This window comes from Podarcis pityusensis, assembly GCF_964106645.2.
Source record: "Podarcis pityusensis genome assembly, chromosome: 17".
In the NCBI taxonomy this organism is placed as follows: domain Eukaryota; kingdom Metazoa; phylum Chordata; class Lepidosauria; order Squamata; family Lacertidae; genus Podarcis; species Podarcis pityusensis.
Genome location: NC_138042.1, coordinates 10,177,071 through 10,189,218, shown reverse-complemented (window position 1 = coordinate 10,189,218; position 12,148 = coordinate 10,177,071). Strand labels below are relative to the sequence as shown.

At 51.9% G+C, this 12,148-nt stretch overlaps 1 protein-coding gene across 3 annotated transcripts in view; it reads left to right on the top strand.

The window, feature by feature from the left end:
* Positions 1–12,148, top strand: part of RASAL3 (RAS protein activator like 3) — a 46,339-nt gene that overhangs the window by 23,710 nt on the left and 10,481 nt on the right. For all 3 annotated transcript variants that reach the window (XM_080988058.1, XM_080988060.1, XM_080988059.1), the window contains 3 exons: positions 801–945; positions 10,464–10,700; positions 11,400–11,601. In XM_080988058.1, the coding sequence (XP_080844184.1) occupies positions 801–945; positions 10,464–10,700; positions 11,400–11,601 (584 nt within the window). The remainder of the gene's footprint in view (positions 1–800; positions 946–10,463; positions 10,701–11,399; positions 11,602–12,148) is intronic.

Genomic DNA, 12,148 nt, shown 5'->3' with positions numbered 1-12,148 from the left:
AGTCTGGTCAGTGCCGGATTTACGTGTAAGCTAAACAAGCTATAGCTTAGGGTCCCACTCTATTGGGGGGGGGGGCAAAAAACATTAAAGGAAAAAACTGGATGTACATTTCCAAAATACAAGATAAAAAACAAATAAAACAAAACCTACATACAGCAACAGTGTTTTGTGTTGTGTAGGCTCCTATGATGTAAGTCATGGGCCCCGCCTGCTAGCCTGCTCCCTAAAATACCACTGGTTCGCTCATTTCTATATATAGGGTGCCTACATTCTGCATGGCAACATGTGCAAATGGCTTTAGATACCTATTAGGTCTATAAATTATCATATAGCATATGTTCAACACAAAAAAACAGAGGTAATTTGTTGTTGACAAAGGACAGCTGGATATATAAAGGGCCCCATTACACCAACCTAGCAGTTCGAAAGCACGTCAAAGTGCAAGTAGATAAATAGGTACCGCTCTGGCGGAAAGGTAAATGGCGTTTCCGTGCGCTGCTCTGGTTCGCCAGAAGCGGCTTAGTCATGCTGGCCACATGACCCGGAAGCTGTACGCCAGCTCCCTCGGCCAATAAAGCGAGATGAGCACCGCAACCCCAGAGTCGTCCGCGACTGGACCTAATGCTCAGGGGTCCCTTTACCTTTACCTTTACCTTCAGTAGCTTAGGGCCTCATCAAACCTCAATCCGGCCCTGAGTCTGGTCTTCATTGTGGGTCATGTTGTAGTCCAAGGTATCCCTGTTGTAACTCTAGCCAACACTGTAGCCTGGCTGAAATTAAAGCATGAGGCTGTGTTGCAGGTGATATAGTCGCCCAGCCATACACTTTAGAGGACAGCTGTGAAGTGGATCCCAGCAAATGTGCGCCGTGTGACCTGGCTGACAACCGCAGCAACCTGCAGCACATCTGTGAAGAGATCTTCCGGAGGATTGCTGTTTCTAGCCAGTGAGTGCTTGAGTGGGTCATTGGCGGGTGGAGGGGGGCAGACGCTCTCCCCACTGGGCCTGCAGAAGTGAAGCCGAGGGCACCATTTGTGGTTTTCTGTGCCCGCCACTATGCCTCTCATTCACAGAGTATCGAGCCAGAAAGTTGCAGTCCGGGATCCCTCTTACGGCCCCCTCAGCCAGGCAGCACTCTGGCCCAAATGAATGGGAAACAGCAGTGTGGGAATGTTCAGGGATGCAGGAGAGGATATATTGTTTGATTATAACCTTTCCAACTTGTGTAAACAAGTTCACAATTTAGCAGAGTAACCTTCCCCTTTTTAAACTCACAGCGGATGCGTTTGCTCAGGCTCGCTAAAGCCTCTACAATAACTGTCCTGGTATTTCCCCCCCCCTTTTATTGCCTCATAAAAGATAAGACATGCCACAGTCTTCTATAAAAGTATAAAAAGAGTTTACTCACTCACATTCTGTTCAGAATCGGATCCCAGAAGGCAGACTTAGCTTAGAAAAGCAACATACACCTGGAAACTATCTCATAAGGAGACAGTCCCTTTGTCCTCTCTTGGCTGGAGAACAAGAGAGCATCTTTGGCTAAGCAGATTGTCAGGGGTTCAGGAGCAGAGGCAAGGGCAAGGGAGGAAACAGAGAGCGAGGGAGAGGAGGCAGAAGAAAAGATGAGTGATGACGACGACCCGAGATCTCCGAGTCTTTCCAGTGAATCAGAAGATTCACAGAAAGGAGCACCAGTGGCCAGGGCAAGGGGGGAGCCTAGGGGGACACCCCAGGAAGATAGAGCCAGAGGGGACTCAGAGGGGAGCAGTTGGAAATCAGGACCAGCGTCACCGCCAGAGAGCAGGGAAGAGGAAGGGCGCCAGGGATCAAGCGCTGGCAGCTCACAACAGGGGGGAGGGCACGAGTCAGGAGTGGCCACACCTCCATCGGGGAGCGAAGAAACGGTCAGACGGAAGGTGGAAGGTTGGGCGCGCGCGCCAAGTTCAAATGCACAGGAAAGTGGCGCAGTAGGCAGCCCGGAAAGGGAGCCAGGTCCTAAAGCCCGCCGAAAGGAGGGAGAAGAGTCAGGGGGGTCAGCGTCAGAGGAATCCCGGAAGGAAGAGACCCCGGGGGGCAGAGGGACCCAGAGAAGAACAGTCAGGCGGAAAAGGTGGAGCAAGGCTAGGATATTAAGTTGGTGTACAAGGGGCGGAGACTCAGATGGAGCTTCGCCGATCTAACCATTAGACGTAGGGTTGCACGCAGCAGCTTGAGAATGGAAACTGTAACTCAATAAAGACTTTTATTTAATGATCGCTGGCTAGCGTGATCCTCTGTGAGCTAGGATCTGGAAGCAACTCTGACAGTAAGCTCCATCTCATAAATTGTGGGCATCTACAGCCTCGCGGAGAGGAGAGAAAGCGGGTGCCTACTAGCGAGCTCACGAACGGCAGACAACATGACGGCCGAACAGCAGATAGCGGAACTCAGAGAAGCAGTGTCGCGACTGAATGCCGAGGCTCTTGCATCCAGGAAGAGGGAGGAGGACGCAGCTGCCGCCTACAGGGATCTCCAGGTCAGGTTGGAAGTGCTTACGAAGCAAGGGCAACTGACACCCAAACCGGAGGGGATTGGGTTGGGGAGACGAACAGGCGGTCTGGTCTCTCACTTCGATGGGAATTTGCAACAGTACCCCAACTTTAGAGCAGATGTAATGTGTGCACTGCAACTGCTGAACAAAGACTTTAGAGATGAGCAAGAGAAGGTGGGATTCATCATGTCCCATTTGCATGGAGATGCTAAAGCATGGCTGCGCAATTTGTGGAGAGATAAGGATCCGGCGCTCCAAAATGCGGATGCCTTTATTAAAGCGATGGATGGGTGCTTTTTATCAAGCATTGACGTGGATCTTGCTCGGCAGCAGATACATGGACTGAAGCAAGGGAGGGCCAGCGTAAGGCAGTACCATGCCCGCTTTTTCGCTTTGGTCAGTGCTCTGGAATGGGACAGAGATTCGGCTCCTGTAAGAGACCTGTTTTGGGAGGGATTGCACGGCTCGGTTAAAGATGAAATTGCGAGGGGGGAGAGACCCCGGACCACGCAGGAGATCGTTCAGAGGGCGCTGGCGGTGGGGGTGCGGCTGGAAGAACGTCCGTGGAGCAGTGGCGAAGGGCGTGGAGGGCGCGAACCAGCCAGGGGCTCCTCCTTCCTTCCCAGAGAAGCAGCGCGTGCGCAATCCACGCCTCCGCCAGGAGGAGGAGCGGAACCTATGGAGGTTGGAGGTGCAAGGGCTCAGTCAGCAGCCAGAGCCCTAGCACCGGCAGCAGTGAAAGCGAAGCCTCCTAGAGGGAACAGGAAGTGTTACATCTGCGATGATCCACAGCATATGGCGAAAGAGTGTCCCCAGAGGCTCCACAAGCACACTGCAGCCTCAGCAAAGGTAACTGCAGCAACGCAGCAAGGACAACCACAGCAGGGAAACGACGGAGTCTGGTTGGAGGAAGAGGCACTGGGGCCCAGCCAGACGTGTCAGTGAAGCAGTCCCCAGAGATTTTACAGCCCATGGACCCCCTCCCGCCCAAACCAGTAGTGAGGCTCACCGCGTCGCTCCAGCTGCCCAATGGAATCACCATGGACGTGCCAATCACCATTGACTCCGGAAGCAATGCGGACTTTATAGGGCAGGACTTTGTCGACCGGCACGCTATACAGTTGCTGCCTGCCACGCTGCCCCTGCAGGTTGTCACGGTGGATGGCAGGGAGCTGCTAGGGGGGCAAGTGGTGAAGCAGACGCCACCAATGGTGATGCGACTTGGGAATCACAGGGAAATCATCAGCTTCAATGTCACTCAACTATCGGACACGCCCATTGTATTGGGCATGAGTTGGCTGGACAAGCACAGCCCGACGCTGGCTTGGTACCAGAGGCAGCTGACCTTCGGCTCTTCCTTTTGCGCTGAACACTGCATCGTGCCCAGGCAGGAAGGAGAGGAAGAGGAGTCACAGCGGCAGCTAGGCACGCTGCAAGCGGTTCCCCACAAGTACGCAGAATTTTTGGAGGTTTTCTGCGAGAAGGAGGCAGACAGGCTACCCCCCCACAGACCATATGACTGCAAAATTGACCTGCTGCCGGGGGCGGCGCTGCCCAAAGGGAAGCTGTATTCCATGTCTGAGGACGAACTGCAGGAACTCAAGGAGTTCATAGATCATAATTTGGAGCGCGGTTTCATCCGAGAGTCCAAGGCAGCGGGGGGCAGTTCGGTATTCTTTGTTAAGAAGCGGGACACGCCCCAAAAAAGACTTGTAGTGGACTATCGCATCTTGAACAGTGTGACCAAGCCATCGGACTTCCCCATGCCCCGAATCGACGACCTCCTCGCAAAGGTACGGAAGGGCAGAGTGTTCACCAAGTTGGACCTGCGAGGGGCATACAACCTCATTCGCATGCGGGAAGGAGATGAGTGGAAGACAGCCATGTTCACGCCCCTGGGCACCTACGAATATAGAGTTATGCCTTTTGGATTGCAAAATGGCTCCCACGTTTTTCAAGCTTTCATGCATCACGTGTTGGCGGGGCTCCTCTACAAGACGTGCGTCTGTTTCTTGGATGACATCCTGATCTTTTCGGAATCGCAGCAGGAGCATGACAGACACGTCAAGGAAGTGCTGAGCAGGCTACAGCAACATAGGCTTTACGCCAAGCTGGAGAAGTGCCAATTCGACGTGACCGAGGTGGATTTCCTGGGCTACAAGTTGTCTGATAAAGGGCTCGCCATGGACAGCGCCAAGGTCCGAGCAGTGTTGGATTGGAAAAGCCCACGCAACCGGAAGGAGGTCCAACGGTTTGTCGGCTTCGCGAACTTCTATCGCAAGTTTATCAAAGGCTTTGCGATGCAGACAGCGGCCATCACGGACACGCTCAGCTCCAAGAAAAAGAAGTTCATCTGGACAGAGCAGGCGGAGCAGTCCTTTCAGGCACTCAAGCGTCTCTTCGCGTCGGAAGAGCAGCTGTTTCATGTCAACCCCAGCAGGCCGATGAGGGTGGAGACAGACGCTTCGGACAGAGCCGTGGGAGCAGTCCTGCTGCAGAAAGACCCGCAGGGGGTTTGGAGGCCGGGAGCGTTTTACTCAAGGAAGCTCAGCAAGTCCGAACAGAACTACACCATCTGGGACAGGGAGTTGCTGGCCATTCATGCAGCGTTCAAAGCGTGGAGGCACTTCCTGATCGGCGCCAAGCACACGGTGCAGGTCTGCACGGACCACAAGAATCTAGAGCACTGGCGCACGGCACAGTTCCTGAACCAGAGGCAGATACGCTGGGCTGAGTTCTTTGCGAATTTCGACTTCCGAATAGAGTATGTCCCGGGGGACACCAACATCATGGCGGATGCTCTCTCCCGTAAGCCACAGTATCTGGAGGAGGCAACGCCAGCGGCCGCCATGCACATCTTCGCACCGACAGTGTGGGCGTGCGCGGCGGCAACAGTTGACCTGGATGCGGTGCGACGAGCGTTGCAGGATGACTCCTTCGCGCAAGCAAAGATGGCAGAGGTGCACAGGGGCACGGCAGCGACCGACGAGTTCCAGCTGCGAGATGGTTTGCTCATCCGTAAAGGGGCCATCTACGTGCCGGGAGACGAACTTCGCGCCAAGGTACTGCAGCAGCTGCACGACGCGCCCACTGCCGGGCACTTTGGCAAGGAGAAGACGGTGGAATTAGTAGCCAGAGACTTCTGGTGGCCCGGAATGAGAGGGGAAGTCGCGGACTACGTGGCGAGGTGTGACACCTGCCAGAGGGCCAAACCAGTGCACAGACCACCGGCCGGACTGCTGGAACCGCTGCAAACTCCGTTCGAACCATGGGAGAGAGTGGCCCTGGACTTTGTCACGGATCTGCCCAGCTCGAGGGGAAAGACGGCTGTGCTGGTGGTGGTGGACTTGTTCTCCAAGATGGCACATTTCATTCCGTGTGCGAAGGTGGCCACGGCGGAACAAACCGCCAAACTGTTCATAGACCACGTGTTCAAGGTTCACGGTCTGCCGCGGTCTATTCTGTCCGACCGAGGGCGACAGTTCATCTCGAACTTCTGGCAGAGGCTGATGGGCTTCCTGAACGTCAAGATCAACCTGGCGTCGGCTAGACACCCGCAGACCAACGGGCAAGCGGAGCGGGTCAATGCCATCATGCAGCAGTACCTGAGATGTTATGCGAATCAACAGCCTGCGACGTGGGTGGATTACCTGCCTCTCGCCGAGTTCGCCTACAACAACACGAAGCACGTGTCCACGGGGGTCACGCCGTTCTTCGCCAACAACGGGAGGCACCCCAGAACCTTCCCGGGACTGGAAAGAATGGGGGAGGGGGAGCCGCAGACAGCAGATGCGTTCGCGTCGGAGTTGCAGGAGGTCCACGATCAGCTGCGGCGGCACCTGGAGCTGGCTAAACACGCATACAAGGTACAAGCGGACAAACACAGAAGGGTTGGCGAAGAGATCCATGTGGGAGACTGGGTCTGGTTAGCAGCCCACGCAGTGCCGGCCAGGTCGTTGGCGAAGAAGAAACTAGGGCATAAACAACTGGGGCCCTACCAAGTCGAAGAACAGGTCAACCCGGTGGCTTTCAGGCTGGCTCTTCCGGAGGGTTCCAGAATGCATCCGGTGTTCCACAGATCGGTGCTCACTCCCTACAAGGCACCTCACAGGTTTCAGGAACCAGGAACGGCACCGGGTCCGCTCCGAGAGAGAACCGGGCAAGGGGGAGTGGCACAGGAGGAGCGCTTCAACGAAGTCACGGAGATTTTGGACTCCAGATGGGGGGAAGAGGGGGTAGAATACCTTCTCGCCAAGGAGGGCACCCCGGCCAGTGCCAACAGCTGGGTGCCGGGCTACGCTTTAGACGAACCTCTGCTCAAAGAAGAGTTTCATGCCCTCTTCCCACATAGGCCAATGCCAGCAGACTTTTTCGACGACTGGCTTTTCACGCCCACGCTTTCAGCCAGCACGTTCCGGGGGTTCGACTCGGACGACGAACCGACACGAGACGCCTGTTCCCCGGAGGGGTCACCCTCGGGATCTGCTTCAGAACCCTCGTATTGGTGGGATGATCGACCAGAGGAGCAGTTCCGCAGAAGGTGGCTGGAGGGTCCAGGACGAGCAACGTCTCCAGAAGGCAACGAGGGAGAGACGGACATGGACGTTTTCGGGGACGACCCGGGTTTCGAGCACGGCGGCACAGAGATGGAAGCGGAGGTGACCGTCGTCAACGAGAGCAGGGAGGAAGAACCGGAAGACTTCGGATGGCGGCCCGCCACGGGAAGCGAACTGTATCCGACATTCGTCCCCCTGACACGGCAGCACCCAGATCCCGCACCGGAAGGAGGGGAGGGGGGAAGAGGGGGCTTCGAGGGGGGGATGGATGTCAGGGGTTCAGGAGCAGAGGCAAGGGCAAGGGAGGAAACAGAGAGCGAGGGAGAGGAGGCAGAAGAAAAGATGAGTGATGACGACGACCCGAGATCTCCGAGTCTTTCCAGTGAATCAGAAGATTCACAGAAAGGAGCACCAGTGGCCAGGGCAAGGGGGGAGCCTAGGGGGACACCCCAGGAAGATAGAGCCAGAGGGGACTCAGAGGGGAGCAGTTGGAAATCAGGACCAGCGTCACCGCCAGAGAGCAGGGAAGAGGAAGGGCGCCAGGGATCAAGCGCTGGCAGCTCACAACAGGGGGGAGGGCACGAGTCAGGAGTGGCCACACCTCCATCGGGGAGCGAAGAAACGGTCAGACGGAAGGTGGAAGGTTGGGCGCGCGCGCCAAGTTCAAATGCACAGGAAAGTGGCGCAGTAGGCAGCCCGGAAAGGGAGCCAGGTCCTAAAGCCCGCCGAAAGGAGGGAGAAGAGTCAGGGGGGGTCAGCGTCAGAGGAATCCCGGAAGGAAGAGACCCCGGGGGGCAGAGGGACCCAGAGAAGAACAGTCAGGCGGAAAAGGTGGAGCAAGGCTAGGATATTAAGTTGGTGTACAAGGGGCGGAGACTCAGATGGAGCTTCGCCGATCTAACCATTAGACGTAGGGTTGCACGCAGCAGCTTGAGAATGGAAACTGTAACTCAATAAAGACTTTTATTTAATGATCGCTGGCTAGCGTGATCCTCTGTGAGCTAGGATCTGGAAGCAACTCTGACACAGATGTTGCTTCTTCAACGAAAGTAGTCATAGAGATGGAGAGATGGCGGCCAGTCCTATGCTTTTGTTACCTGCACAGGTGAGGCCACGCCCACCTCTAGTCACATGCAGAGGAAGTCTGTCCCAGCCCAGAAGGAAACAGGAAGTTTACCTGCTGGCTGGACAAACATTCCTCCCCATGTGTAAACATGTTCACTCTAGGAATGTTGTACTTGAGTGCTCTTGTGTTTCACATTCCACAGGCAGGGCATTCAGTTTGAGGAGGGGCTCCCCGAGATGTCGGGGCTCAGCAAGCGCTACCAGAGTGTCACTGTTTTGGGGTGGGATTCAGTCAAGTCCCAGGAAGTTCAGGCTGCACAGTTCATGCTGATTTGGAGCTCTTGTGAAACAAACCCACTTCCCCCAAAGATTGGATTTTTTTTAAAAAAAAATTTGCAATAAGGAAAGAGTGAAATGGCAGCTGCTTGATGCAGATTTGTCTTATCAAGATGATTGCTCATTAGATAGCCAAGGTTGTCTAATCTCTGTAAACAAATTGGGCTGAATGCTCATTAAACAGGCTGCTTGGAAGCGACCTTAGTCATAATGAAAAGAGTGCCTTTGATCCTATGCAGGATAAGACAAGCAACTCTCATATCTGAGGACAAGAGAAAGGATTTCTAGCAGAGTGGATTGCACTATTTAGGTTAGTGCAATTGAAGTGGCGTGCTCCATTACCCCTGGGCAACAAATCCATTAAAAACCCCCAAAACAAACCTGTAGCCTTTTTGCAGTTAGGAAAGTGACATAGAAATGCCCTGAGAAGTGTGAGACGAAGATTAACAGGAAGTTTTTTACGTATGCAACAGCTGCGGCCCATGTTTCGTTACCCAAAAATGGAAAACGAGCCAGGTCCCAACCAAAGAAGAGTGGCAACTTAAGCTGACAGAATATGCACAACTTGCAGACTTAACACATAAAATAAGAGAACAAGAAGAACATACGTTTAAAGAAGATTGGAAAACATTTAGTGAATATATGGGAAATAATTGTGTACAGCTGAAAACGCTGGCAGCATTAAGATAAATTCAACAGTGTCAATAAGTTCCGATGGATGCAATAATGGAAAACTGATTGATATAGTTTTTGCAAAATTTGCAGGGATTTAAGATATGTAAAATGAACTGTGGAAAGCGAAGAAGGGAAGTCATTGAGATCTTAAGGATGTAAAATGAGTATTTGAAATGGTAAAACAGAAAATTTAAGAAAAAATATATTTAAAGAAGATTAACAGGAAGACTGCAAGGAAATCAGGATGAATGCTCATTGTCATATACTGTAAGCACCCTATAAGCAAATCAGAAGAAACATTCAATCAAGTATGGACTGTGGGCCTCTCGAGACAGGTGTATCCTGCAATATGTCATCGTCAGTGATATATTTATAATAAATAAATTTATATTTATAATAAATAAATTTATTAGTTCTCTAATTCCTCCCCAATGTTTCCACATTATGCATGTCTAGGTGGGCTCTCTTGCGCTATATAGTACAGGAAAAGTGGGACGACAAGAATCCCCAGAACATTTGTGGGATTTCAACAAGAAGCTATAGGTCATTCACTGCTTGGAATTGAAGCAGTACATCTGTCCTGAAACCTCTGTGGGCACAAACAGCATTGGAAGTGGGATTGCTTATACTGTAACTGCCCTGATATTTTAATGAATATCCAGAAACAAGGATATCCAGAGAGGCCCATAATCTAACTGCTGTTTAAGCAAATCAGGATGATTGCAGAATAAGCAGATTGACAGGAGGAGTCCTCAGAGTTTCTGAGGCCAGTCACTGAGCCAGCCATTGGCAAATCATTATTTTGGCTCAGGTAACAATGTGAACTAGTCAAAAGACCTTCCTTGGGTCTGTTATTGTTCTGCTTCAGGATGTGCTTCTGTCCAACGCAGCTCTGTGTCACTCCACTAGAACGGCAGCCATTGTGGGGAGAGCGGGGAGTTTCAGCTGAGGGATATTCCTGGATCTTTCCCCAAATGTCCAACTTCCACTTTAAGCGGCTGTAAAGTACGAGGAAAAAACAATGGAGCAGTATCATACCGCATTGTCCAATAAGCGGCAAAAATGCCTGACTTTGGCATTGTGCGGGGAAAAACGCTGGCATCGCTGTCAAGCAGAAACTGATAATTTTATGAAATGGATTGTTATTTTATGAATATCATAGCTTCAGATGTCTTAGTCAGTTTTGGCTTGTTCTGTAGCGATTCCCTATCCTATCCAGGTGTTCTGTGCGGCCCCTTCATCACAAAATGTCTGCCCTCAGGCCTTCTCACAGCCAGCCAACTCCTTCTTTTCTCTCTGCAGCTCCTTCCCAGCTGAGCTCAGTGAGGTCTTCACTGCCTGGCAGGAGGCATGCCAGCTGAGGGGCAAAGCCAGCATCGGGCAGCGCCTCATCTCTGCCTCCTTGTTCTTGCGCTTCCTCTGCCCGGCCATCATGTCGCCCAGCCTCTTCGGCCTCACTCAAGAGTACCCGGATGACACCACCTCCCGCACCCTGACTCTGGCGGCTAAGGTTATCCAGAACCTGGCAAACTTTACCACGTAGGTAACTGTGGCCCTGGCTGTGCCCAGCAAGGGTGATTCAGTATGAGGCTTGAGAATGGCTTGGAATACTATTCCAGGCAAGTCCTCAAAAAAAGAAAAAACATCAGGATTTGCACTCAGGGCATTGGTATCAGTGCATGGGTTTCTTTGCATGTGAAGAATTCACAGCAAGGAAGGGTAATTGTGCTTTCTTTCAGAGGTTTATCAACTTAGCTTAAAACGGCATTTTCAGCTGGCAGTTTTAAAAAGAATCTGAAATGAGCACAAACAAGTAGGTTGTTTAATCGTTCAATATAATAAGAAATTAATTACAGTGGTACCTTGGGTTAAGAACTTAATTCGTTCTGGAGGTCCGTTCTTAACCTGAAACTGTTCTTTACCTGAAGCACCACTTTAGCTAATGGGGCCTCCCTCTGCCGCCGCACAGCTGGTGCACGATTTCTGTTCTCATCCTGAAGCAAAGTTCTTAACCCGAGGTACTATTTCTGGGTTAATGGAGTCTGTAACCTGAAACATATGTAACCTGAAGGCAGCCCTGTTTAGGGAAGTTTTTAATGTCTGATGCTGTATTGTTTTTAATATTCGGTTGGAAGCCGCCCAGAATGGCTGGGGAAACCCAGCCAGATGGGGGGAGTATAAATAAATAAATTATTGTTATTGTTATTGTTATTAATATTAATATTCCATTTTCTGCAGGTTTGGAGAAAAGGAGGCGTACATGAGCTTCATGAATGAGTTTCTGGAGCGCAACTGGGGCACCATGAAGTCATTCCTCTGCAGCGTCTCCAGCCCTGGCAGTGCCATCCACTTGCCAGCTTATGACGACTCCATTGACCTGGCCCTGGAATTGTCCATCCTGCATTCCCTGCTCTGCAACATCTTTTCTACCCTGGAAGAGGTACCAGCTGCCTGTCTTGTGTGGCACCTCCACTTGGATGGGCTTGGCCTGCCCCCTGGCGGCAAGATGCATTGACTGGGCCTGCTCATAGGTAGCGGGGCCTAGGAGGAGCCAACAATTGGAACCAACCCATCAGGGACTTTGCATCTGTCAACGCCTGTCATCCATGTTCCTCAGTCCCGCTGTGTATCCCCCTCCCTCCTGCAGCTCATAGGTGGCTTATACCAGCTATTTTACATAAAGGTGCCATCAGTTTGGCTAATATTGTTATGGGCTGCTTACAGGCGGGTGTTTATTATGGGATGGGTGCTCCTGGTGTAGGGAAGCTTTTTTATTTTTTGCAGTAACTCCATGACATTCTTGGCACCAAAAGGTCAGCCCGCATTTTCTCACTGTCTAATCCAAAATTTTCATTTTCTGCGAAAAATCCGATAAATAATAGCCACAAATCCCTGCTAGCCAGCTATCAGTCTGCAATATCTCAGTGACCCATTCACAAATTAAGTGTTAAATCTGGAAGAGAGGAACTCGGTGGCATTGCAGTCAG